The sequence below is a fragment of the Amborella trichopoda genome, chromosome 6 (assembly GCF_054954075.1).
Source record: "Amborella trichopoda isolate Santa Cruz 75 chromosome 6, AtrichopodaSantaCruz75HAP2 v2.0, whole genome shotgun sequence".
NCBI classification, from domain to species: Eukaryota; Viridiplantae; Streptophyta; class Magnoliopsida; order Amborellales; family Amborellaceae; genus Amborella; species Amborella trichopoda.
Window position 1 is genome coordinate 52,200,716 of NC_142341.1, and position 27,895 is coordinate 52,228,610.

The window sequence follows — 27,895 nt, forward strand, 5'->3', positions numbered from 1 at the left end:
ATTAAAATTAAAATTGGGGTTTATGAGTAGGGGATTTAAAAATAACTTAAAACAACATTACATAAGCTCATAAAAAGAAAGAAAAAAAAAAGTGGGGCTTTAGGGGATACCTGGCCATGATCGATTCCATCCCGAAACCATTTCCATCCCCACAAATTCCCATCCAATTTGGCCACTCGGATTGGAAATCATCGGATTTTAAAACACCGTTTGAAAACTATACTTTTAAAGAACTAATCTCTTCAAAAATAAATCTCATAATCCTTTTCTCTTAAAAAAATCTTAAAAAAAAAATCAAACACGTATCACTCATTACTATTTGACATTTTCCCTTTTTTTACCTATTTTCAACAGTCACACATTTGACCCTTTTTTTAGGTTAGATCAATAGAGAATACAGCCCCTGCTAGTTCTTAAAAATAATTAGCGATTTCCCGTTCTCCATTTGACCCAATTTCAACTATTGGAATTCACGATAGCATAAATTAAAGCAATAAAATTGGTAAAATAATGTTAAATAATTAAGGAAAAATTACATAGACCCCAAAAAACAATGGACTTTCTAATCAATTTACTCACTCAATTTTTTCTAGCAATTTCTCTCTAAAACCACGTTTCCTAGCAAATACTCCCCCATGCAAAAAGTTCATTTTTTTAACGAAAATACCATTTCGGTACATAACAAATCATTTTCGGATCCTAATAAAAAGAAATGTCGAACCGCACTTGTACAACACAAGACTGCTCATTTCAAAACACCGGACTATATTTATACAACATTAGACTGCTCATTTCAAAACGCCCGACCGCCACTTTAAAATACTCGACTGCCTCTTCAAAATGTAGGATGACCACTTCAAAATGCCCAATTGCTCTTTTAAAATACCTGAATGCTTTTTCAAAATGCCGGACTGCTCATTTCTCCAATAGCATAATCTCGGACCACCACAATGAAATGCCACACAATGAAGCTGCACTGCTCATTTCTCCAATAGCATAATCTCGGACCACTACAATAAAACGCCACACAATGAAACGCGGTACCGCCCATTCCAGCAAAAATAATCGTTGGACCCACCCTCTCCAGAAAATGATTTGTTATGTAAAAAAAGAGTATTTTTGTCAAAAAAAAAAAAAAAAAATCAAAGTTTGGGGTATTGCTACGAAACATGATGTGTTGGGGGAAAGTTGTTAACAAATATGACGTCGGGGGTAAATTGATTAGAAAGACTCTTTTCAGGGATTTTATGCAATTTGTGCTTTTCAAAATAAAAATAATAATAAAATTCATCGTATATTTTGCGAAGAGCTTATCGCTGCTTCTTGTTCTACTCTGCAACATATCAACTTGCTTATCGATGAGCCCTGTTAACACTCATGGATTCGATCCCCCTTTCTCTCTCCTCTCTCTCCCCTCTTCAAACCCACTCTGACCCTCAGATGCGCGCCCCCAAAACCACTTTTCCTCTTCTAAACCGCTTCCTTGCACCGAAAACCACTGCCCTCCAGATCCACCTTCCCATCTCCAAAACCACTTCTCACCTCCAAAACTTCCATACCACCCAGAAAACCATTTTTTCGCCTTTCCAAAGCCAGATTTCCACCCCCAAAACCACTGTTCACCTCAAAAACCCACACCCCAGCACCCACTTTTCAATACCCCAAACTACTTTTCATCTCCTTGGGTCAATGGCCGCCGCCCCACTTCCAACCTATGCTGAAACTCTTCAATTCAGTGACAAAATTGATATCGAAAAAACCCTAATCGCCATCGACGATTTCTTCAATAGATATCCATTTTTTGTTGCGTCTGTTACATTCATTTGGCTGGTTGTTATTCCAGTAACCCAAGAATTGCTGAAGAAATACAAGTCCATAGCCACCATTGATGCTTTCAGGAAGCTTAGAGATGACCCAAGTTTCATACTTTTGGATATCAGGCCAGCCAAGAGTGTACTAGCCATTGGGTCCCCAAATTTAAAGACATTAAAGAAAACCTGTGTAAATGTTGAGTATAGAGAAGGAGAAGATGAGGATTTTGTGAAGAAAGTCATGGAGGAGTTATCTGATCCACCCAATACCACTGTATGTGTTCTTGACAAGTAAGTTTCATGTTGGATTTACAGCTCTCTCTTTTGCCTTTTCCACTAATAAATGCTACCACTACTACTGCTTGGTTTCTTTATCCATTATCTATGCTTGATTATTTGTTTAGATTTAATAAATACTACCAGTACTACTGCTACTACTACTTGGTTTCTTTTATCCATTATCTATGCTTGATTATTTGGTTAGATTTTGTTTTTTTTTCAGTTGCAGTAGTTATTTATTTTATTATTATTGCCAGCATGTTTGTTATGGTGGTCTTGGTCTTAGCACTACCATAATCAATATTGTTGTTTGAGTACTTTGTTGATGATATGTTTTTCAATGCTTAGTGAAAGAAAAAGATATAATTTTTTTAGTAGGATGCTGTTGGTACTGTTTGGTTTGCTTTTGTAGGTGTTTTATTTGTCTTGTTGATTTGATTTGAGGATAATCTGGCCAAAAAAGATCAATCTGAGGACATTAGATAAATGGTCATCTGTCTTTAGTAACTAAAAATTTATTGATTTGGGCCTTTGTGATTTGGTCTTCTGTAGCAAAAAGAAGGTTAGATACCTGAGGAGAAATCTTAGGGTGCTACATTTTATTATGTAGGAGATATAGAAAATAGAGAGAAGGTATTTAATTTGTAGGGATTGGTGAAGGGAGTTGAATTCATTGATGATATCATAGTGCAGCTGGCCGAGCTGTTTGGCCAAAGATTGCTTAACAGTAAATTAATCAGCTGCATAAAGTAAAATGAGGGGCAAATGACAACTCTTAACCTCAAAGTTTGAGTATTAAAGATTGTTAAAGCTTTACATCCATTTTCCCAGTATCCATTTTCAGTTGTGACTTTTGTTTGTCCATTCAAAAGGAGACTTAAGAAATTATCAAGAAAAAGGGATACTTTAAGAGCGGTGTAAATATTGCATATACATTCATTTGATTGTCTGTATGTGATAAAATATGGCACTATGGTCCAGTGCCTATTAGAATAGTGCATAACCATGTAAGTAAGGTCACTGCAACCCATTAAATGGGGTTTCATTTTAGGATTTTCTTTGGGAGGCATTTGGAATAAATTGGAATGCAATAATGTCTTCTCATGATAGCTTTTTCTTTGATAATTAATACCTGGGAAAGAACGTATCTTTCCTTTCTTTCACATGTGATGGATGGACAACAATTACATCTTGCTTGAATTTTAATGGCTATAAACTGAAAAGGCTTTTTCCTTTTATGACATAAACTCCATTCTAAATGAATGAATACCTTTTTTATCTAATGTTGTTTTTCAGAGTATCTTGTCATTCCCATCCTAATTGAACCATCTGTGTAAGAGGATATTTGACTGTTTGACCATTATAATTGTATATGTGTTTGTTAGTGTGTTCTATATTTATTGGCTTGGTGAACAAACCTGTAGTCTACTTTGCCTAATCACTCTAAGTCACTGCAAGAGGGACCTAGCTCCAGCTTCATTTCAATCACAAGCTTAAATGGGTCCAGAGAATGTTAAAATCCGCACTCCCCTGATGATTTCTCATAAGGCCATCCATGCCAACAGGCCCTGGATTCCATGAGAACTATCTTCAGAAGTGAACTTCATCATACCTTAGGGTGGAGGGATCCACTTGTCAAGACTTCCTTTGTCTTGTTTGTATGATCTGGCCCATGAGATGTCAACAATCTATGAGAATCCATGAGAATGAACAGTCAATGAGAATGGAGAGATTGAGGAAGATGTTGCACAGAGAATTAGAGCTGGGTGGACGGAGTAGAGATGTGCCTCCGAAGTCTTATGTGACCGTCACATATCAATGAAACTGAAGGAGAAATTCTATACAACAACTGTAAGACCAGCCATGCTTTTATGGGATGGAACATTAGACGGTCAAGAAATATATTCATAGAATAAGTATACCTGCGATGAGGATATTGAGATGGATGAGTGGCAAGATAATAAATAATAGAATTCAGAAAGAATACATCTGAGGGAATATAGGGATGGCTCCAATAGGCAATAAGATGAGGGTAAGTAGACTTAGATGGTTTGGTCATGTTCAAAATCGACCTAGAATAACATGTGTTAGGAGGGGCGATTTGGTTCGAGTGCAACGCTCTAAAAGAATAAGGGAAGGCCAAAAGTACATTGATGGAAGTAGTGAGAAGAATTTGACTGAGGGTATGACCCTTGATAGAGCGGAATCGCAGAACATGATCGTATAACTGACCCCAAATGGTTGGGATAATGCTCAAATGACGATGATGATTAATGACTTGGCCCATGAGATTACAGGATGTGAATTTTCTCTTTCATGCTCTCAGCTTCTCATCTTTTGTCCTTGAAGACTGGGTTGTTTCTCTCCAACTAGAGAGAAGGCAACACGGCCAACACTGATAGCCTCCAGAAGCATCAAGCCTCTCTTTGTCAGCAGAGGAGAAAATTGAAGCATTAGGTCTTCAATTGAGTCACACAAAGTGGGCCATGCAGATTCAACAAAGAGGACCAACCATCTATCGTACACAAAGAGCAACTTATGTACAAATGGTTTACTGTTTCCACTGCAGCCTTGCACAAATTGCTTATATTGGGGACAGGCAAGCCTCTTCTAAGAAGGTTGTCCACCGTTAGAGCTTTGTTCATGACAGCTACCCATGCAAAAGCTTGTGCTTGGTGTTGCCCTGGGATGTATCACACACTGGTTGGATTGAGATTAGGGGGCACCACTCAGGATAAGAATCTTATATGTTGGTTTTACTGAGAAGGCTCTTGTTGCTATCTGGTTCCCAGATCAGCCTGCTTTCACTTCTAGGAGCAAAGTAGAATCTCCTAGTTCTGCTTGTAAATTCATGAAGGCCTTGATATCATTGTCTTTTAGGTTCCACTGTACAGCTGGCGTCCACATTGCTTGCGAGGCAAAACCTTCAACTATTTCAGCCAACTTTATCTCTAGTCTAGGTGTGAGACAGTATAGTTTAGCATATACCTATACCAGTGGCCTTTTCTCGAGCCATTTTCTGATTGCAAACCGAGTGCCTGTGCCGTCATTCACTATCATTGTCTCATTGCCTAGAAACTTTGACTGACAGCTGTGTTTACCTGTCCATATTGCTGATAGCTTACCTTACTTTGATGCGCTTTCTCCAGTCTGCCTAAGTTGTCCACCGATATTTAGACCCCACCACCTGTTTCCATGGTTGGGTTGGCATGGTACCAAAACTAGACCACCACTATGTTTAGGCATTCTAAATAGCTCATAATAACCATGAAATAAGGTGTAGCGGAATCTAAATGTTGTGTTGCTCAAAAGTGCATTAGTGCAATACATGGGAGTAGTCGTCATCATCATCATCATCATCATCATCCGAGCCTTCTCCCAACTATTTGGCGTTGGCTACATGAATCTAGTTCTGCTGTTCTGCTCTATCAAGGGCCATACCCTCAGTGAGACCTTAAGTCATGAGAAACCAAAAAAGGGGTAAACCTTAAAACAGGTGAGGACTACACAACATAATACATCGACGCTTTTCTAGTTTACTAATCATATCACAAATTGTATGAGCTATTTATAAATTTATGTGCTGTATCTATTTGCAACCTTCTTTATCATTGTGTACTTACACAAAGTCCATTTTCCCTTGATTTATTCTCCTTCACATTCGTTCTAGTATTTCCTAGGGGCAAGTTTTTGAGCCAACAGGCCAAACGAAGATAATTCATGTACATGCCCTCCGAGTAATTATACTGATCAGCATAACAACATTCAGAAACACCATTGACTCTTGATAACATTATAACCACTAACAAATGATCGCACATCTTTGCTAGGGTTCTTGGGTTTCTCAATATGGCCACCCAAGGTAGACTGCTAAGGAAACCCAAGGGGGGAAATAAAGTCTGATGAACATAGAAGGAGAGGAAACGATGGAATAGCAACTTAAAATATCAGAACAAATAGTTTCCAAAGACCTGGATCAATATCAATTCATGGAAAAAAAATGTTCATTAAAAAGGTGAGTTACGATTTGAAATACTCTTCAACGTGATAGCATGTATTTGTGCAAAGCAATAACAAGTAGCAATAGAATGTCTCTAAAGAAATTTGAAACTCGTGCTGACCAGCAACTTTATAGGGTCCAACTACCAGGATGAATAATTGATAGAGAGCTTGTCGCAAACACATCAATCTCTTTTGAACATAGTTGTTAAATTTTCAAGCAACAAATTAATTTATTTCTCATCACTAATAAAGATTCTAATGATATTTTGAGCTGCATCACCCACTGCATATAATGATATTATATATCATGTTCCTTAATGGAATTCAAGACAGCAAGAACTATTTATGAAACAAACAAAATGAAGGGGTAAAATTCTAAGAAAGTAGATGCACAGTTACCAAAGGTTTGTACTTAATGTTGAAGGGGCTTGAAGCAAGCGGTAAGCCAGAAAGACAGCAAGCATTTCCAAAACTTCCCTTGGCTCATACCCAAACTCCCCTTGCCCAAACTTCTTTATATAATACATAAGTAATACTTTGGACCTTGGGTTTTCTACTTGTCATCCTAATCGTTGGAACTCACAATGTAGGTAGGTATTGACTGTATGAGTTCATTAGATGAGAAGAGGTTGCCTATGGTTTCTGCCTCTTTTGGATCTTCTCTCTAGTCTTAGAAGAGCAAGAAGCAACATACCATCTTGAAACTCAAGTGCAGTGATGAGGTGGAAAATAAAGCTAACGACTACTTCCAATACTGAATTTTGAGTTTTCAAGATAATCTGTTGCTTCTTGTTCTTAGAAGACTAGAGAGATGATCCAAAAAAGGCAGAAACAGGTGACCTCTTCTCATCTAATTAACTCATCCCGTCAGTACCTACCTACATTATGAGCTCCAAATTCATATGACAAGTAGAAAATTCAAGGTCCAAAGTATTCCTTTTGCACTAAATAACTTGACATAAAACCGTGGTATGCAGCTTGTTGGAGCTGGAAATCCTCCTCAATTTCTTTGTTTTTTCTTTCAGGGAAAAAACCTCCTCAATAGTACCTTCATAATTATTTTGTGTCAATTAGCTGATTATGTTGAGGATCCCTCCTATTTTAGAAAGGCAACCAGGTCATCTGATTCTAAAAATCAACTTAAGGTTCAAGCTAGTTTTGTTACACTGACTCCATATTGTGCTCACGAAATTTTAGCACTTGCTACCTTTTTCATCATTTATTTATTGAAGAATGATAGATGTCCCAGCTTGGTCCTCCACTATTTATTAGGGAACCTATTTTGTGGAGTGCTTATCCACAGAATGCAGCCGAAATCACCTTATGACTAAAAAGAAAAAAAAAAGAAAGAAATCTGTTTTCCCTCTATTCAGAAAAAAACAAATACAGTTTTGCAAGGTATTCAGGGTTATTTATTTGATATGACTATTAAGCATGTCCAAAAGGGCCTTTGTATATTTACTTGTATTGAGAGGGATGACGTAAGCAAACGAATGTGTACATGAATCTATATTCATGTGTATCTACAGTTTCTTAAGTGTTGTTTATGCCGTAAACATCGCTTTAATGGGCTTCAATGGAAGGGCATAAGCTATTATTGAGTTTGTCAAATTTGTTTTCATGGGTTTGTATAGTTTGTTGAGTGTTATTTATGCTGTGGAAGGTAGCTTTGATGGGAATTCAATGAAAGTGGCTAAGCTATTAGTTGAGAATGGCTTCAAAGAAGCATATGCTATCAAGGGGGGTATCATGGGCAAGGATGGATGGCAGGTCAGTTTTCATAGCAAATAATGGATTTATGATTACATTTGTATGTTTCTGCTGCCTTTGAGAGAGAGAGAGAGAGAGAGAGAGAGAGAGAGGGGGAGGTGTCATGCATTGAGCACGCATTTAGAGAGATGGATAGATAGAAAGAGAGAGAGTGAGATGTGGAGAGAGAGAGTGAGATAGTTACAGAGAGAGTGAGATGTGTCATGCATTAAAGATGCAATACATTTGAATTCCCTTGATTCACTTTTTCTATATCTGCCTTCTTCTGTGATCATCAGTGCACTAATGGTACTAGAATCAATGGAGTCTGGTTTTAATGGCTTACGCCTCTGTCTCTTATCACTCTTGTCTCTCTCAGATGATACAAGAAACACTTCTTCCAGCCTCTGTGCATGTCCATCCAAGAAAGAAGAAGAGTAAACAGTCTGCTGCACTTGTTGAGATGAGAGAGAAAAGGACCAAGCAAAGAGGGGATATCGAGAATTCGCCATCCCACACTAATGCCTACTTGGAGGGGAATACTAAACCAGAGAATGGGCATGTTATAGTAACTGAATCTCCTCCACAAGCGAAGGCCACTACAGCAATATCATCCTCCCCATACCCAAATGTATGTTTCCCCCCTTTAGGTTTCTATTTTCTTTCTTTTTTTCTTTTTAATTATCAACCTTTTCCTTTCAGAAATTTATGCTAATATCCCCTAATTTTTTGTGGTATTAAAAAATATCCCCAATGTGTCACATTTCATGCGTGTGCCTTTTTTTTATTTTCTTTTTCCAAATCTTGGTCGGAACTGTCATTGTAGGTAATCGAAGCAGTATGGGACTAATAGTTTCCGACCACTCGTTATAAGGATCCCAAGCAGTCTGGAACGAACTATAGTTCCAGACTGCTCATTGTAAGAATTCAAAGTGGTCCGGACCTATTAGTTTCGAACCACTCATTGTAACAAATCAAAGCAGTTTGGGACTAAGCAATCCAGAAGTAATAGTTCTAGACCGCCTTAATTCCCAACAAAAAGTATATGTCATAGCAGGCCAGCACTACGAATCTTGAGCAGCTCCTTTTAAGGAATCAATGGCATCAGGAACTAATGGTTCTCACCGCTTTTATTCCCTACACAATGTATAGATCAAAGCAGTCCAGAACTACTAGTTTCGAACCAGAGGGTATTTGGGAAAAAATTAAAAATACTAAAAGAGGACATGAATCTAAAATATAAAATATGTGAATTTCCCTTTTATTATATCTATGTCCTTAATTTTCTATTTTCTATTTTTCTTTTTCTTTTTTTTTTCCCTTATAATTGCTATAATGTTTAGTCTAGCTCAGGTTGGCTCATGATTTTGCATCTCTCTTGACTGCAGTATCCTGATTTGAAGCCTCCTTCATCTCCTACTCCTTCCAAGCCCACCAACTGAGGCTTGTTTTTCATGGTGTTTCTTCATTGTTCTATTTCATATTTTTTCCACCACTGTGTTTTTCTGATTGTTTTTTTGAACGTTTGTGCAAGTGTGTTGTGTTTTGTAGCTTATGTGGATTTTCAGTCTTATGAATTGATGAGTCCATTTCAAAATCCCCAGGCAATATGAGACATGGACACTTCACCAAGGATGAAGAAGAGAAAGTGCTCTGGTCATTGAAATGTAAGATTATTCATAGGATGGATTATTTACAAAGAGACTATTTATATATGGAGATCATAATCAATCTCATTCATTAGATGTCAAATTAGATGGTTTGGGATGAGTTACGAAATTCGAGAATTTTTTTGAAACATTATATCTATTCAATGATATTTTTACAACCATCCATTTTGAAATTTAAGGGACATTTTGAAATTTAAGGGACAAAAATGATTGTAACTTTCTAGTACAAAATATAAAGAGTCTCTTTTGTAGACAATCCCTTTATGGGAACAAACTCAAGGCATAATTGGTTAGTGCAGTGGGTGCACAAAACAAGACATCTTGAGTTTCATGCCGACTATAGGAAATGAATACTTTTTGCTGATCTAACTTAAAAATGCATAATAAGGTTATTTACTTTGGGTACAAAGATATTATTCAACTTTGGTCATTGGATGTGAATGGGGTCGTTAAAAGAAATCACGGATGTTGGGCTCAAAGTTGAATATAATTCTTTTTGGATCTTGTGACACATCACAAACTATTATATTTTACTTTCGATGGTTATGGGTAATTGTGACTTCTTTTTACTGTAGTTAAATAATCTCATTATTAGTACAATCTTTACAATCTTTATTTTATTAGTACATAGAATATTTTATTGGTACATGTAATGGATAATGAGAGAATTTTCCTTTGTGGAAATAAAGAGTGATGTAAATAACTTTAAATTGAAACAATAAATTTTTAAAAAATAATATTTCAAGTTAAGAACTTGAAAACAAATTAAGTATTCATGTTATTTGACTTGCGTCATTTAAACGAAGTTAAATTATTTTTAAAAATGCCGATTGTTTTCAGTATTTATCTTAACAAAATATTTGATAGGATGCTTTAGTGAAATAATCTTCTCAATTAACGACTTTATCGATAAATCGGTTGACTCGATCGCTTTAATTGCATGTAAAATGAAGTTTAATATCAATTTTAAAACTTCATAATCAAGTTTCTACTAGAAGCTCGACAAAAGAGAGCTCAATTATCGGGTCAAGTTCGGGTCTTAGGTGGACCTAGATAGGAGTCGCTAAGTTAGGGCTAATCCAGTGTAGGATTAGGTATAAAAAAAAATAAAATTTAAAAAAAAATATATATATATATATATATATATATATATGTATATATAATATTACATATATATTATATATAAATATCGGCTCGGATTATTCAGGTTATGTCGACATTGACTTGGGCCCAATTTGACCCAATAAGGTGCATGAGGGATCCAAACCCAAGCCTGACCTAGGTCTAGTCTAGTTATTTAGAACTGGAGCCAACCCATGGAACCAATGCTTGGGTCCAGACGAGGAGCCCACTCAGTCGACCCCTTACGTGACCCAACTGCCAACCCCACTAGTCAAATGGGCAAATTTTCCTCGGGCCAATATTTTTCGAGAATTTTTTGTCCGAAATTCAAACTAATCGAATTTCCCGAAATTCAAAGAAAAGGAAAGATTTTATGTTTGTATACTGTTTATTTATTTATTTAGGTAAATTTTAATTTCGGATTAACTTTAGGAGCCCGGGTTTTGAGGATGTAATATATAGGCCGATCTCAATAAAAAAATAAAAAAAAAGGTTCCTTCTTGCTCTTTACATACAATTAAAAAAAAAAAAGGTCTCAAGATTGAACACAAGCCATCAAATTTTTCAAGTGAGATCTTGGGTGGTGTAAAAAACTCCAAATTTTAATTTTGTTTTTGTTTTTAAAGAATCATCAAGCAGTTCTTAGTGATTCAAAAAATCTAAAAACGAAGGACATAATCATTGTTGGTGGCAAACATGGATTGTTTATAAAAAGACTGCTTAGAAAATCACAATCATTCTTGTCCTTCAAATTTTAAAGTGGTGGTTGTAAGAATGTACAAAGTTCAAAAAAAAATATTCTCGGATTTTATGACTCATTCCAAACCATCCAATGAATATGAATTGTGAATAATTGTGACCACCTTGTACAAAAGCTAAATGATCTTTTTGTAGACAATCTCATTCCAAAAAAGAATTGTCTAGAAGGAGACCACTTACCTTTTGTATAAGGAGGTCCTAATGTGCCAGTATATGTACACTATGCTCCCACAAGAGCATAGTATCACCAAAATTAACTAGTATACTCATACTTGGGGAAAAGTTTAGGGAAAATATCTCCTTTATCTTTTATTTTTAACTTTCATATCTTATGAGATCCAATAATTGAAAATACTATTTGTAAGTAAAAAGTTTTCATCTTTTTTTTCTTATAACCCTTAAGCTTCTTTGACTATAAATTTTTGACCCAAACAAATAAGAGTTTGGGTTATAAAAAGAGATAGAATTTGAGTTTTAGGAATAGAAATGGAGTTTGGTGAGAGATAGAGAGTTTGGGTTTTAGAGAGAGATGGAGTTTGAGTTTTAGAGAGAGAGGGAGTTTTGAGAGAAAGAGACAATGATGTGAGAGAGATGGAGTTTTAGAGAGAGAGAGATAGAATCATTTCATAAATTGTTGAGGTCACCAATACATGGTCAAAAGAGTTTAAGGGGTTGGAAAATAGATAAGATGGAGTCATTTTATTTACAAGTAATATTTTTAATTCTTGAGTCTAAGGGATATAAATATTAAAAATAGAGGATAATATGATATTTTTCCAAAAGTTTATATAGAGCCGGTGCTCTAAATAATCACATTAGGGCCTACATAAAACATTTCATCAGAAGAGGTTGTTTTGATACCCGAATATTCTCAATTTGATTATCTCGGCATCAAGATGCATGGACTTAAAAAAAAAAAATGGATTTAAAGTTTTAAAAACAATGCATCTTGTAATGCATTTTTGGATCGTTAATTTTCAAGATTTTCAGGTTTTCACATATTTATTCTATCTACATAGATTTTCAGGTTTTCACATATTTATTCTATCTACATATATATTCTATCTACTTTGAAGTTTTAAATTTTATATTCACAGATAAAAAATATTTTAAGGCTAACACATATATTTTCAGTATTGAAATAACGTTTCTCCACGCTATTTGAAGGTGGACTGGACTCCAATTTGATTGTTTAGAGCCTCGGCTCTGTACAAACCGCACCCTTCTATTTGAGTTTCAACGATCTAAACAAAGGAATCCCATCTCCCGTCATTTCTGTCTGAACTCCATTCTGCTTCCCGTAAAAGGTGGCCACCATGAAAACCAAAACCCTAGTTCTAGATATGCTTCTCACTCATAGGTTCCGTAAATATAAACCCTAACCGTATTTCCTTCTTCCTCTTTCATGGTAGTTATCGATGCCTGATTCTCCAAATTATGGACCTTACTGTAGATTCTAACCATCTTCATGGCGTGTTTTTCTTTTATGGATGAATTACCCTAAGAATTAACCCTAATAATCCTTCCATGGCGAATATTGAGCTAAAGGACCGTACAGTTCTTGAAGTGGTTGCAGAGTTCGATCCCTTTGCGACTTCAGGTTTTCGACCATTAACTCCTCGTCTAATTCGTTCTCTGTCCGTCGCTGTGAAAAATTCTTCTGAAACGCTGGTTTATGTTGGCACGATTGATGGTAAGGTCATTTTGCTCTCCTTTAATTCTTCATCCAAGACCACTTCTTTCGTCAAATCTGTAAATGTGAGTAGTAGCTCGATTGTTTCGATTCATATTTTAGCTGGAATAGGTCGAATTGTAGGGTTAACAGATAACTATGTCTTCTCCTTTGATTCTTATTTGACTGAGCCTATGCGTAGAATAGGGTTTTTGAAAGGGGCAAGTGTTCTAGCAATGAGATATCGATCCCCCAATCCTGAAAACTCCAAGGAATCAAAGGATCTCAGAGGACCTAGTGTTAATGGCACAAGGGTAAGGTTTTTGGAGCCGATATCTTCGCAGTTTGCTGCAGTAGTTGGAAAGAAACTAATATTGTTTGAGATACGTTTATCTGGTAGAAGTGATCGGAACATTGATTTTTCGGGGAAAATATATGAATTTGGGAGCTTTTATGCCTCCATTCTTAAGGATTTTCAGTGTGCTGATGGGATCTCAACCATGGCTTGGATCGACGACTCTGTAATTGTTGGCACAAATGGTGGATATACACTTATTTCTAGTATTACAGGAAGGGATACACTCATTTTTTCACTACCTGAATCATCGGGTCACCCATATTTGAAGCCATTTCCAATGCATCGGGAATTGTTATTATTGGTTGACAATGTTGGGGTTATTGTTGATGGTCATGGGAACCCAATTGGGGGAAGCTTGATTTTCAGAAGCAATCCTGAATCTATTGGTCGAACTAAGACACATGTGGTAGCTGCAAGCAATGGAAGGTTGGATGTTTATCATAGAAAGACTGGTTCTAGGGTTCAATCCATAGTGCTGGCCAGCCATGGAAGTGGTGGTCCTTTGGTTATGGCCAATGATGAGAGTGGGAGTGGAGAACTTCTCATGGTTTCTATGGCTTCTAAGGTTGGTCTTCTCTTTTCCTTATTTCTTTGGTCTTTCTTTTTTGTTTTGGCCCTGCATTGTTAAGTTTTAGTTTCTATGTGATCTTTGTAGAATGAAATTTTTTGGCTTAAATAATCATTTTTTAATGGAGAACCGAGTAACCATTGAGAGTTTAGGACAAGCTTCGCACTTTCATGCAGTTCAATACCTGAATTGCTAATTTCTTGTTAGATTGGCATCAACTGATTTATAAAGTACAAGTATGGTTGGGTTGCAGCAAAATAGAATCGATTGTTTGTGTTATCTTTTGAGATTTGCATAAACATATTTGTAAAGTTAGATTTGCATCGACATATTTGTAAAGTACAATCATTATTGTATTCAGTTAATTGCACATAATTCTCCCAGTAAGGGGCCTCTGCTAAGCATGCTTTAACAAAGTTCAAATATTCATGGCATTGATCACATATTCTTATGACTTCTAAAACTACCGTTCATGTATCAGATTTGTTTCCTGTCTCAAGCGTCTGCAGAAGAACAGATTAAGGACTTGTTGAGGAAGAAATTTTTTAAAGAAGCCATTTCCTTGATAGAAGAACTGGAATGTGAAGGTGACATGACGAAAGAAATTTGTTCTTTTGTGCATGCCCAAGTGGGTTTCTTGTTGCTTTTTGACTTGCATTTCGAGGAAGCAGTGAACCATTTTTTGCGGTCAGATACAATGCAGCCATCTGAGATCTTTCCATTCATAATGCGAGATCCAAATCGCTGGTCACTTTTGGTTAGTGCCCTACTTATTCATCTCCCCATGGTTGTTATTTATTTCCAACTGTCCATTTCCATGTAAGAATTGCTCATCAAAAAAGAAAATCCTATTTTTATGGGTGGGTTGAAAAAGCAAATCCTAGTTACCATTGTACTGTAAAAACAACTTATTAAATGACACTGTAGGCCCATTATACTTCATGTCCATTAACAAATAATTGACTTCATTCTCAAACAAAATAAGTTTATCACATATTCAAAGAAAATTCGTGCATGTCAGGTACCTAGGAATCGTTACTGGGGCTTGCATCCTCCTCCGATACCTCTTGAAGATGTTGTGGACAATGGTTTGATGGCTATTCAAAGAGAAATATTTTTACGGAAGGCTGGAGTGGACACGGGAGCAGATGATGGTGTTCTTTTGAGTCCTCCGAGCAGGGCTGAGTTATTGGAATCAGCCATCCAAAACATTGTTAGGTCTGTATATTTTGTTTCAATTGCATGGAAGTTGCAATGATGCTATGTCTGATTACCATTTACTTCTTTTCAAAGCTCAATTCTTGAAAAGTGGTAGAAGCTGAAAAGTACAAGTGGATAGAGGCTTAAAAACAAAAAGATGTATAAGTAGTTTTCCTGGATACAAAAATCACAACTAAAGCGTAAATATAAGGATTACAATCATTGATTATGTGATGTCTCTGTAACCTGAGACTTGGCACCTTTCAGGATGATTATTGAGGAAACATTTACATCATTTCACTACAGATTAAGCTTCGTATCAGATGCATGTTGCACTAAGCAAAGTAAGATGCTTCATAATTATTGCACGATCCCCTTGACCAAGCGTTCTAGTTGTATTATATTTTGGATTCATGTACTTTGGTAGTTATGTGTCCCTCGGTAATATTTTGCGTTTAGAACATCTCTTGGTACTGCTTGACTCCAGGAATGCTGACTGCCCAAGTTGTAGCCCATCCTTTTTGCATTGAAGTTTTCCTCATCCCCCATATTCTATCTTCCTGCTGCAGTGTACCTCCACCTCTTGATGCCTGGCAAGGCCATCAATCTGTTTGCAGTCACTGCTAAGTGGAGCATGTCGTGTATGATGTAGTACCAAGGGCTTGTTCCCTACACAAGAGTGGCAAAGGCTTGTCGGCTGTGTCTGAGGTTGAGGGTGGATTATTGTCTCCTATATTAAGTATGAGTGGATGGTAAGACACCTGAAGGGGATAAGTTTAGGCTAGGTCCATGGAGGAAGGTTTTGTGAGGTTAAGGTAAATTATAGGGCTTTAGTAGAGGTAAGAGTAGCTGGGATTTAGCAGGCCCAGCTAGATGAGGTGGGTTCTAGCTTGAATCAGGGAAAATCAAGGGTTTAAACTTAACTTTGAAAATATCGAGGTTGTGTATTGATGGGGGTTGTAATGAGGATGAGGTAGATTAGGTAAAGTTTGGGAGGTCTGCACTTTGACTCCAGATCTCTGGTCTTCTTTTCAGTTGAAAAAAGAAACAATTTACTTGCTATTTCTGAGCCTTTTATCTTTGTAAACTTCCTTATTTGTACATTTTCATTTGAATACCTCTTTTGATGTTCTCTTTTGGGATGGGCAGGTCAGCATTCTCATTGTTGCTTCAATCATCATATAATCATTTTATTATGCATTCAGGTATTTAGAGGTCTCACGAAATAAGGATTTGGACTCTTCGGTGAAGGAGGGAGTAGATACCCTTCTGATGTATCTGTATAGAGCCCTCAATCTTCATGTAGAAATGGAGAAGCTGGCATCATCTCAGAACAATTGTGTTGTGGTATGCTTCATTACTTCTCTTATATTTAATAGCTCTATTATGAGATGATTGTCTATTTGATTTGGAATAGATCTGGGCTTTAGTTTAGGGTAGCTTAGGCCTTGAGGCCGCACTCCACTTGTTAATGCTGTGTAGCAATTAAGTCATAATTTACTGCAAGATAGGAATGACAAAGTGGTGCTTGATGGGGGTGGTGACACCGCAACTTGCATGTGCAGTGCAGGAGGAGTTAGAGACTCTTTTAGAAGACTCTGGGCATTTACGAACACTTGCTTATCTTTATGCAAGTAAAGGGATGTGCTCAAAGGCCCTGGATATTTGGCGTATCTTGGCACGCAATTACTCAGCTGGCCTTTTGAAAGACCCCCCAGCTGGACTGGATGTTCAGTATAGTTTTATGAAATCATTGTCCGGCCAGTGGGCTGCTGCAACAGAAGCATCACATCTTCTTGAGGAGTCTTCTGACCAAAAGTTGGTCCTGCAACATTTAGAATGGGTGAGTAACATTTTTATTGCGGAATATAGTTTTAGCAAGTGATTGATAAATTTCTTTTCTCTCGTTCATTGACTAAGTAAGAACTTATACTTGGTCTTTCCTTTAGATTGCTGATGTTGATCAGGAGCTTGCAGTTAGGGTTTTAACTTCAAAGAAAAGGATTGATCAGCTTTCTCCAGGTATCTGTGTTTTTTTCTATCATAGATCATATTCTTTTTCTTTTTAAAATTAGTGGAACACTTATTTGTTGAACCAATTTGGCAATTTATTTATTTTTGTCTTTTTTGGGATTAGAACCTATTTGTCCCTAACGATCTTTTCTTTTCATGCTGCATTAACTTTATGTGGCTTCAGTGTAAAGTTCATCTATTGATATTCTTTTGGATTGCCATTTTTTGGTATGTCTGACTTTGATGAGGCACCTGGTTTGTGCTTTGCCATTTACTTTTAACCATGTAAAGCTCCACGTTCTATTTAATACAAGCCAACAATTCTAAAAAAAAGTTAAGTTCTTTTGGATTGCTAGTTAAGTATTTACTTCTTTGGAGTGAAGGTTTTAAATGCCCTTGGAAGCTAGAAAATGTGTTTGATGAGATTTTTTATCGTCTTAGTGCCATTGAGTAGGACTGAGTCTTGTCATGTCTATTCGGAGTTTAATGAATATGCGTACTCCCCAATAATGGGCAAGGGAAATGCAGAACTTCTTAGGTGATAACCACTTACAAGGCTTAACTTGTTAGAGCAATTTTTGGAGAGCTTTGAATTTGTTATATTTGATGAGTCTTTTATGCTTAGAATAATTTCTGTACAAGAGAATTACGCATGTGCACACAATTTCGAATCAATGAAATACCGTTGACATTCAAAGAAGAATATTTCACTCCTATAAAAAGATTCCTAAATGGACTATTATTACCTAAAAATAATAATAAATCCCTTGGGTTATTGAACTTTTTTTACGTATTGACCTTTGGTCTTGTTGTTGAACTACTTTTGAGTTGGCTAACCCATAGTTCAAAAATCGGACCGCCCAGCGCCTAGGTGGCTGCCCAAGCGGTTCAGAAGGCCTGGGTGCATCGCCCAAGCCTAGGCGGTCAAACTGGGCGGTCTTCCCTGGGCGGCCGCCTAGCGCCCAGCCATGGGCGGCTGGCCAGGGCTTGCGCCCCGCCCAGAGGCGGAAAACTTTTTTTTTTCATTTTTTTCTAAGATATAAAATTTAAGAATGACGGCTTTTAGGTTCATTTGAACCCTAAACCCACCAGAACCCCTTTTAGAGTAACAGAAACCTCCAAAAAACTACATTTCATTGGATCAAATCATCGAAGTATTTCTCAAAGTTTGGAGTTTAAGCAACCAAAGTAAGTGCATTTTTTAGATTGCTTGTTTTATTTTGAGATGTCTTCTTCAGGAGTTAGTCAGAGTGGATATCCGGGTTGAAAATATGGATACAACCCGAATCTAAATAACAAAAATTGCGTTGGATGCAATTTTTATGAAAAAGATACGAAAGGAGGCATAAACTGCTTTTAGAAACATCTTGTCGGTATTAAGGGGGATGTTGCCCTTTGTAAAAATGTTCCTGAAGCTATCAAGGAGGAGATTAAGCAATTTTTAAGTTATAGAAAACAAAAACGAGTACAAAATCCTTGTCATAGATCTATTTCTGCTACTCTTAGAAAAAGTGATCCGGGTTGAAAGTATGGGTCCAACCCAAAACCAAATGATAAAAATTGTATAAGGGTAATTTTTGTGAAAAAGATACTAATGGGGGTATTGGCCGATTCAAAAAACACTTTGCTGGTGTTAGAGGTAATGTTGCTTCTTGTACAAAGGTTCCTGAAGCAGTTCAAGATGAGATTAGACATCTTTTAAATTTTGAAGAACAAAAAAAGGATGAAAATAAGCCTTGTTCTATGGAAGTATCTTCTCCAGTTTCTAGTCAGAGTAGTGATCTGGGTTGGAAGTATGGTTATAACCCAAATCCAAGTGATAAAAATCGTATTAAATGTAATTATTGCGGAAAGGATACTAATGGGGGCATTTACCGGTTTAAAAACACCTTGCCGGTATTACGGGAGATGTTGCCCCATGTAAAAATGTTTCTGAGGCTACCAAAGAGGAAATTATACAATATTTAAGTTCAGAGAAGCACAAAAAAAAGGGTAGAGCAGTCAAGACTCCTAGGGCCTCATCTGCACAGATTGCACATGCTACTAAGAGGAAGGTAGAAGAAGAGGAGGAGGAAGAGGTAGATTCAGAAGAAACAGAGGAGGACGAGCGTTATATTGAAGAGGGAGATGACTTTGATGATAATGGCCATGACTCTGATGCATATGATGAGGCTTGCCCTATTGATATTCCTTCTGATGATGATAATGATGATGATGATTGAAGACTCTTGCCTCTTGGTGCTGACTGCTGAGTGTTGAGTTTGTTGACTGTTTTGTTGAGTTATGAGTGTTGACTTTTTTTAGATTGTATATTTTCTAATTTTTTGTATATTTCTGTTGTGTTGAGTGTTGACTTTTATATCTTACACTTGTATGGTTTTACAGTTTACTGTTTTAACAATATGGATTATCAAAATTCTCATCTCGACTTTAATCTTTTTTTCTTTTTTTTTTTTCAACTTGGAATATGATATATTAGGATTTTTACTTTTTTGTCAACTAGGCAGTCGCCCAGGTTCTGGGCACCCGCTTAGGACCCACCTAGCACTTTTTGATACATTGGGCAAACCTTAGGGAGCCAACTGCTTCTTAAAAGGTGTTTTTGATAAAAATATTTAATAAGAGTGTTTCGCTAGATTGGTACACTTAAAAAGTTTTGGAAATCCTGTAAATTAAGTTGTCGACAACATTAAATTTGAGGGGATCTTTCCCTATAGTTAAGCCATCATATATCATGAGTAGTTAGTACTTTTTCCCTCATTACTGATGGTGTGGTAATATTGAGCTTGGTAAGTTGGCAGTTTGTGGACTCGTGGTTTTCTTTTTCAATAGTTGACAAGCTCTGTTAGTTATTTATTAGAGTAGAGGAATCTTGAGAAGATAATATGGTGGCTCACGTCAATAAAATGACTTATGACGGTTATTGGGAGTGAACTACATTTATGTATTAAAGAATTGCATTCTGTTTATAGTTGTTATTGAGCTGAGAAACAAGGGCTTGTTTTTGCCTCCTACATTTGTTAATTATTGGTCTATGTTTCCAATGGGCATGGAGCTCCTATATGTTGAAGTTCCATTTCTTTCCACTTAGTAAAGAGAGAAGTTCCTTGGTCGTCCGAGTTTTATATAGAATAATAACAAAACTGACCCAAAGTGTATTCTCAAAGAGAAAAAAAGGACCGAAGCAAACTTGGTATGTTTTGTCCTCATGGCATTTTTCTTGTTTGGCATTTTGCAGATGAAGTACTTGCATCTATAGATCCTAAAAAAGTGGAGGTTCACCAGAGGTACTGAATTCACTTATATCATTGTCTACTTTACTGCTATGCTCTGTGCCATTATGCGCCACTGGGTTATTAAAAGATTCATATCACTTCATTTAAAGATGTGAGTTATTCATTTGTATGGTGAAATGCACAATCTGTGATCTACATGTGTTGAATGATCGATCCAGGGAGTTCCTGCTAGTCTGCTAAACATTGTTCTGTTTGCGAATTTTTTTGACAAACTGGCTTATGAGTTGTGTTGAGCACTATTTTCCCAATCTTGGTATCTTGTATATAACTGTACTGCACATTGACCATGATATGAGCCACAATAATGGTTGGAAAAGGTGCCACCTTGGGCATCTCACCTATGTCAAGGAGGGCCCCTTTGTGTGCCAACCCTAGTGCCTGAACTGAGGTGTCTGCCTCAGGTTGTCCATGGCTCGAGGCTGAAATGTCCTTGAGCCATAGTCCCATTTGGTCTTCCTCCCACCATATTAAAAGGGGGAAGATGTTGGGACATTGCAAATAAATAAATAAAAAACAACCCACACCAAACAAACAAACAAACAAAAAAAGAGGTTAATGAGTAGTGAGGTTTGGGCTCACCAAAAAATTTACTTTCTCAAAAAAAAAAAAAAAAATCACATAGTTTCCTAACTTCTTCTCTAATAGAACACTAAAAAAATTCATACTATTGAGGCCTTTTGAAGATTGAAAAAAGCTAAGGAACTTTGAGAAATCATATCAAATCCAATTTTTTTGGATATGAGTCTTTGTGAATTATCAAGAGAGGTTACAAGGGGAGATTTTGGATGGTTTAAAGCTCAATAATCATATAAACATCAAGGATTGGATTTTCTTACGTGCATTATGTATAATTTATTGATGTTGAATGAAATTATTAATGCTTTTAGAAAAAAATTAGATAACACACACACATACGTACATGCATATATATATATATATTAATTTATTGGTTTATTGCATGCATGATATATAATTATGTCCTGTGTGTGTGTGTGTGTGGTGTGTGTGTGTTTGTGTAATATACATATACATATGGCTGGGCCGCCTCATGACCGTGGTACCTGCCTAGGCAGCCTATAGTTAACAAATCGCGCAACCTAGGTGCTGATCCCGCTCTGGAATCTCACTCCAGTGCATCCAAATAGGCATCTCCATGAGATCTTGATCCCCACTTTTTGGGATCGCTCCTAGCCACTTGGAAGGGGCAATAAGAGGCAAAGAAGGTGATTTGGATCTTAGTTGTGATCGTACTCTCTCTCTCCCTCTCTCTATAATGCTTATGGATGTAGTAAATAGCGTTGGCAATGGGTCGGGTCCGGCTGGACCTGACCTGAATAGTATTCAGGTTCGGGTCCAAAATTTGGACCCATACCCAGACCCGTCGGGTCCCGGGTCTGGTCGGATCCAATGCCACCTTATGACTTATGAGGTTTTTTTTTTTGCCTCTTTTTTTTTTACCATCATATACCCTATGACTATGAGCTTCATTTTTTTGCCAATAATATTGTAAATGTTGCCAATATTGTGACAATATGAACACCTAGTGCGTGTCCAAAGACACAATATTGCCATCATATACCCTATGACTACAGGTACGGGTCAGGTATGACTGGACCCGGACCCGAATAGTTTTTGGGTCCAAAATTTGGACCCATACCTAGACCTGAGGTCGGGTATACCTGTCGGGTCTTGGGTCTAGTCCATTGCCACCCCTAGTTGTAAAATGTAAAATTGCAGATAAAGAAGCTTGTTATGCTTTTGGATGCAAAGTGTGAAACTGTATATAAAGCAAACTTTTTTATGCATAAAAACTTAGCTCCCTTGTATTGTTATCACTTACCTTAATGTGCCTCATCATAGTTTTTTTATTGTATTTTGTGGGATTATATAAAACCTAATTTATTAATTAAATACAATTTAATTAATAAATAATTACTTTTTTAGTGCTGCCCATGACTTGTATGACCATTTTTATGACTTCATGGGATTCTTGGATTTTTTTATTTTTAACAAAATTTGTAATTTTACTATTAGTTTAAAAAAATTATATGTAAAGCGCTTTTGTCGTAGGGAGCTTCTTGCATGTGTTTTAATTTTTACTATTAGTTTAAAAAAGTTATATGGAAAGCGCTTTTGACGTAGGGAGCTTCTTGCATGTGTCAATCCATCTCTCCGACTCCCGCCCCTTCTCCCTCTCCAAGCAACTAGGGGGCAGCCGAATTGGCCAGCCCCCTCCTTTCCCCAAGCACACCTGGCAGCCTAGCTGTTTTTAAAAACCTTGCTGCAATTAATTTAAATTGGAAAATCCAAACTTTTTGTTTTCTCCTGTGTATCATCTTTGCTCGGTTTCCTTCTAGGTATCTGCAGTGGTTGATAGAAGATCAAGGTTCAGATGAGTCTTTTTTTCATACAATGTATGCCCTTTCTCTTACGAAGGCAGTGATTGAGACCTTCCAAATGGAAAGCAGTCATCAAAACCTAGAGCCTTGCAGTGGAGAGAGGATCACCTTGTCTGATGGTGAAAGTAGCTCTCATTTTAGCATTTCAATCAGAGAGAAATTGCAGTTATTTTTACAGTCTTCTGACTTATATGATGCCGAAGCTGTTCTTGATTTGATTGAAGGATCTAAACTTTGGTTAGAAAAGGTATAGCAAATTATGGATCCATTCTGATTTTCTGAGTTATTCATATTGTCATATTTTTGTCTGGTTGCGAAAGTTGCAAATTTTATGGTATCTTCAAAATTAAGTTTCTTTTTACTTGCAAGGTTGCATTGTATAAATTTATATCTCTAGGAGTTGGAATTATCATTCACTCACAAGAAAAAGAAAAAATAAAGTTGAAAATATTATTCCTTGTAGCCATTTAAGTCCATGCTGTCCAAAAATATAATTCATTAATTAGTTTTTACACTCTATGCACCATGTTTTATGACCATGCTTCATGTATGGACTCGCAGAATGATATTTATCCGTTGTATTAGTTTCAGTGCACATGCTTTTGTGGGCATACTCATAATCATTCGCTTGTCCAGCATTTTCTTGAAAGTATAGTAAGTGATGCAAATTCATCATCACAAGTGTGAAATCAAATCAAATATGTTGGCCGCAATTACTGGGAATATTGCAAAATCGGCTGTATATTACATTGCTATTGTGCAATGCCGAAAACATGAGATTGATGTTTTTGTATATTGGTCTATAACTTTACACTATTCAGTGGATGCGCATTTTATCAGAGTATGCGTAGTTAATAATCTTGGTGTTCTTTGACAGGCAATTTTATACCGAAAGTTGGGACAAGAGTTCTTGGTACTCCAGATTTTGGCATTGTAAGTTATATGCAGCCAAAACTATTTTAAGCTCATGGTCTTAAACAACCTGACAGTGAAGACTCAGGATATTACTTGGTCTTGGAAGGTATCTTGGATGTTTAATAACCTATATTATAAACTTGGGCTCGTTTATCATACAGGAAGCTGGAGGACAGTGAAGCAGCAGAGAGATATTGTGAAGAGATTGGTCGAAATGATGCTTACATGCAGTAGGTTTTATATGAGATATCACTTGCTTTAACTTAATCTGGTGACCATCTTGAATTCTCAGCTTTTACTTCTTTCCAATGTCATTGACTCGAGTCTTGTTGCAGGTTACTTGATATGTATCTGGATCCACAGAATGGTAAAGAGCCTATGTATAATGCTGCTGTACGACTTCTCCATAATCATGGCGAATCTCTGGATCCACTTCAAGTGCTAGAGGTAGCGAACTTCCCTCTAATATCCCATAATCAATATTCTCCTTTAATTGTTGGCAATCCCATGCTGCAAGCACACAGTCAATTTTATTTTTATTTTTTTTAAAAAAAGGCAATGTCCATGCTCTGTCTACCTCTTCAAGTACATCATGTAGTGTTCTCTGTAATCTGCATGAATATATTTTGGTCCAAACTATGAAATCTTTTGGTTGTTGTAATTTTGTTCGTGATAGGGAAAGAAAGTTGCTTCAAGTTTGTTGTTTATTGATTTTCAGCTTGTGAAGTTGTTCCAGGATTCTAATTTTGGTTTTGTACATTACTTTACCAGACATTATCCCCAGATATGCCACTCCAACTTGCTTCTGAAACGATACAGAGAATGTTAAGAGCTCGGGTTCATCATCATCACCAAGGGCAGGTAAAGCCAACTATCATTGTGTAGTAACGTTGTTGTTTGCATTCCACCATATGAAATTAAGTCCCCATTTACTTATCATGTTGCAAGTTATGTTTTTGTGTATTTAAGGGCAGGGGGAATGTTTGTACAAAAGGAAGGGGAGAGAGAGAGAGTAGCTTTTTCTTTTTCCATTTGAGAAGTTGATGTATAAAGATGTTTGGATGTCATAAATCCGAGCAGAGTGAATCTCATTGTTTTGATAACTTCTTTTTTTTTTGTTCTTTTCAAACTGGGGTGGATTTTGTAACATCAGATTGTTAAATTTGTTTAGACCCATTTGTATTAGTCCCTTTTTTTTTAATGTTAACCGGGGACTGCTGGGATTGGAACCCATCTTCCCTCGATTCTTGTTATGCAGATAGTGCATAAGCTATCACGTGCCATAAATTTGGACAGTAAGCTTGCCAGATATGAAGAGAGATCGAGGCATGTTCAGATCCATGATGAGAGTGTCTGTGATTCCTGCCATGTGCGCCTGGGTACCAAACTCTTTGCCATCTATCCCAATGATTCAGTTGTCTGTTACAAGGTTCGCCCTCAATATAACTTTTTAAATATTTATTGGTTAGATAACAATTAAAAAGAAAGAAACCATTTTCTAAGACAATTTGATGGTAGAATGCGACTGTGTATAATATGGTAAAAATTCTTCGAAAGACAGGTTTATCACTTTATTTGGGCTGATGGGGAAAATCTACACTGGAGAGCACGAGAAAATCTACACTGGAGTGCACTAGTCTCATAATGCATCATACTATTTTGTGATTTTAAATCTCTCTCTCTCTCAACCTTCAAGCATTATTCTGTTTCGTATTTCTGTCCCTTTAACAGCCCATGCACGTGTGTGCCCAGCTGCCGCACAACCTTCAAGTATTTATTGTGTTTCTTAACAATCTATCTAAATGGAAAACTACACACAAACACACATACTCAAACACACACACACTCACGCACATACTCAAACACACACACTCACGCACACCATTCTAATGGTGAACTTGGCATTTTGTACTCTAAATTTTTTTTTCCATATTAGAAAACTAGTTTTTACTTGAATTATTCATGCATTTTGGGAAGGGTTTTCTGTCATTTAAAAACCCTTTCCATGAATCAACTTCAAATTTGAAAACTTCCTTGTACTTTTTGGATCATGTTTCGATTTGGGAAACAATTTAAAATTATAAATATGCCTTTTTTATATAAAAATTTAAACAAGTTAAAGCTAATCCAATTTTTAGATTTGTAGGGGTTTATTGTGATCCCTGTAAAATCAATTATAAATTTTAAAGAGATTCTTTTGACTTTTGAATCATATTTGAATTTCAAAAGCAATTTAAAATTACAAAATATTCTCATCCAAAACTTTCAAGCAAGTTGTTGCAGATTTCATTTTTAGGTTTGCAATGGTAATTTCTGGACAAAGGAAACGTGCTTGGGTCCAAACGGTGGAGGCTAGCATAGCCCAACGTCTCAAGTTCCATTCCTATGTAACCTTGTCAAAAAAAAAGTTAATTTCTGGACAAAAAAATTAGGTACAAAATTCCAAGTAATTAGAGTGGTGTGTCCTAGAATAACCCTATATTTCACACACACACACAACAACACAACACAACACACACTCAAGAGAGAAAAATCAGCGATCGGGCCCAGCAGGGTTTTAATGTATTTTTTTTTATGGAGAATCATCTGAGTAAGACTGCCAATTCAGCTGAGTCGTCCTCTGACTAGGGCTCAGACTTTGGCAAGTCGAGCTTGAGTCTAGGCTTCTTAATTACTAAGAAGAACCATTTATAGTCTGAGTCAGCCTCTTGTCTTGGGCTCGAGACCCTGGCGGTCTGAACCTGAAGCCAGGCTTTTAGTCCCTAAGAAGAACCATTTCATATGTCTGCATCCACACAAATATATTAAGGAAGTGTGTACGGTAAGACCATTTACCTTTGATACAAGGTGGTCACAATCATCATTGACTGTCAGATTTGAAATCGGGTTAATTGAGGTTGTTATTGTTTGGGCACAAAGTCCAAAATAAAATTTCTCGAATGTCGTGACAGACTTTCATCTACTGTATTACATCCAATGGGCAAAAGTAATTGTCGGAAGTGTATACAATGAGACCATTTAAGGTCACAGTCATCATTGAACATTAGATTTGAAATTTGGGTTGTTGAGGATGTTAGCACAAAGTCCAAAAATAAATTTCTCGAATGTTGTGACACTTTCATCTATTGTATTTCACATCCAATGGCAAAAGTAATTGTAACCTCCTTGTACCCAAAATAAATGGTTTCAGACTATACAATCCTATATATTTAATCCATTATGCACATGCCTCTGTGTTTGTTGGCCTGATTTCTTATTCTTCTTAAAAATGCACGCAAATGTAAATCTGTATGCCATGCAGGCATCTCACATATCTCGTATCCTTGTTTCTGCATAAGCTTCTATTTGCTATTACTGATTAATTGCTGTGCTTTTGGAGACTTATGCATCCTTTCTTTATTGAAATGTCAGTGTTTCCCCCATCTCACATATCTCATATACCTGTTTCTGCATAGGCTTCTATTTGCTATTACTGATTAATTGCTGTGCTTTTAGAGACTTATGTATCCTTTCTTTATTGAAATGTCAGTGTTTCCGCCGTAGTGGGGAACACATTTGCCCTGTGACTGGGCGGGACTTCAAAAGAGAGGTGATATTCAAGCCTGGATGGCTTGTGAAGAAACCCTAAGAGGAAGCATATACTGTGAAAAATGAAAGCCGATTAGGTTACACTGTGCCCCAATCATTGATTTGCATGGGTTTTCGACTGGTTTCTGATGGGACTTGTTGCTGGAACTGAAGGTTTTGCCGAAAAACAAAGAGAAGGGGTGCTGAAAAGTTGGTGGTGACTGGTAAATTGGGGTTAAAATGGTACACTATGGTATGGGGGTGTGTACTAAAGGTAAGAATTTGGAAGGTTGGAGGGACTACTTGTACAGCAACATGTTCTGTTGTGTGTGGTATTGAATGGTCGATATCATCCCAAAAGGATATTTAGAGGGTCCTGATTTTCCTTTTGTTGTGAGAAACTTAATTTGGACCCTTCATTTCGGGGCGCTCGGAAATTTTAGGGTAGATGATTATTATGTAATATGTTTGACAAGCAGTGTAGTGAATTTCCATGCTAAACTTGGATTTAGAAA

At 36.8% G+C, this 27,895-nt stretch overlaps 2 protein-coding genes across 12 annotated transcripts; both read left to right on the top strand.

Moving 5' to 3' along the window:
* The first annotated feature begins 1,325 nt into the window (after positions 1-1,325).
* On the top strand, positions 1,326-9,684 carry LOC18425891 (Rhodanese/Cell cycle control phosphatase superfamily protein). Of its 6 annotated transcripts, none has more exons than XM_088869291.1 (5): positions 1,326-2,102; positions 7,756-7,862; positions 8,221-8,472; positions 9,230-9,298; positions 9,446-9,684. In XM_088869291.1, the coding sequence occupies exons 2-4, from the start codon at positions 7,776-7,778 to the stop codon at positions 9,281-9,283; spliced, it is 393 nt and encodes a 130-aa protein (XP_088725417.1). In that variant the 5' UTR covers positions 1,326-2,102; positions 7,756-7,775; the 3' UTR covers positions 9,284-9,298; positions 9,446-9,684. The 6 variants fall into 6 exon arrangements, with proteins under 6 accessions (XP_088725417.1, XP_088725414.1, XP_088725416.1 ...); XM_088869288.1 differs by having other exon boundaries at positions 7,760-7,862; XM_088869290.1 differs by having other exon boundaries at positions 9,230-9,684.
* Positions 9,685-12,518: 2,834 nt separating this feature from the next.
* Positions 12,519-27,895, top strand: LOC18448616 (Vacuolar sorting protein 39). Of its 6 annotated transcripts, none has more exons than XR_016057385.1 (14): positions 12,519-13,987; positions 14,472-14,747; positions 15,012-15,208; positions 16,396-16,537; positions 16,702-17,033; positions 17,140-17,212; positions 20,442-20,490; positions 22,857-23,145; positions 23,776-23,831; positions 23,975-24,043; positions 24,149-24,260; positions 24,585-24,674; positions 25,072-25,242; positions 27,343-27,895. XR_016057385.1 is itself a non-coding variant. In XM_020676271.2 (14 exons), exons 1-14 carry the CDS (start codon positions 12,920-12,922, stop codon positions 27,439-27,441), a joined length of 2,964 nt encoding a protein of 987 aa, XP_020531930.2. In that variant the 5' UTR covers positions 12,519-12,919; the 3' UTR covers positions 27,442-27,895. The 6 variants fall into 6 exon arrangements, 2 of the variants coding, with proteins under 2 accessions (XP_020531930.2, XP_088725412.1); XR_016057383.1 differs by having other exon boundaries at positions 16,756-17,033; XM_020676271.2 differs by having other exon boundaries at positions 16,761-17,033.

Excerpts from the sequence above, each read along its gene's own strand:
- LOC18425891 (XM_088869287.1), top strand. The coding sequence starts at position 1,378 with ATGGATTCGATCCCCCTTTCTCTCTCCTCTCTCTCCCCTCTTCAAACC. Across the intron at positions 7,863-8,220 it reads TGGGCAAGGATGGATGGCAG|ATGATACAAGAAACACTTCT; the intron begins GTCAGTTTTCAT and ends TGTCTCTCTCAG. Across the intron at positions 8,473-9,229 it reads CATCCTCCCCATACCCAAAT|TATCCTGATTTGAAGCCTCC; the intron begins GTATGTTTCCCC and ends TCTTGACTGCAG.
- LOC18448616 (XM_020676271.2), top strand. The coding sequence starts at position 12,920 with ATGGCGAATATTGAGCTAAAGGACCGTACAGTTCTTGAAGTGGTTGCA. Across the intron at positions 14,748-15,011 it reads CAAATCGCTGGTCACTTTTG|GTACCTAGGAATCGTTACTG; the intron begins GTTAGTGCCCTA and ends CGTGCATGTCAG. Across the intron at positions 17,034-17,139 it reads TCCTGCAACATTTAGAATGG|ATTGCTGATGTTGATCAGGA; the intron begins GTGAGTAACATT and ends TCTTTCCTTTAG.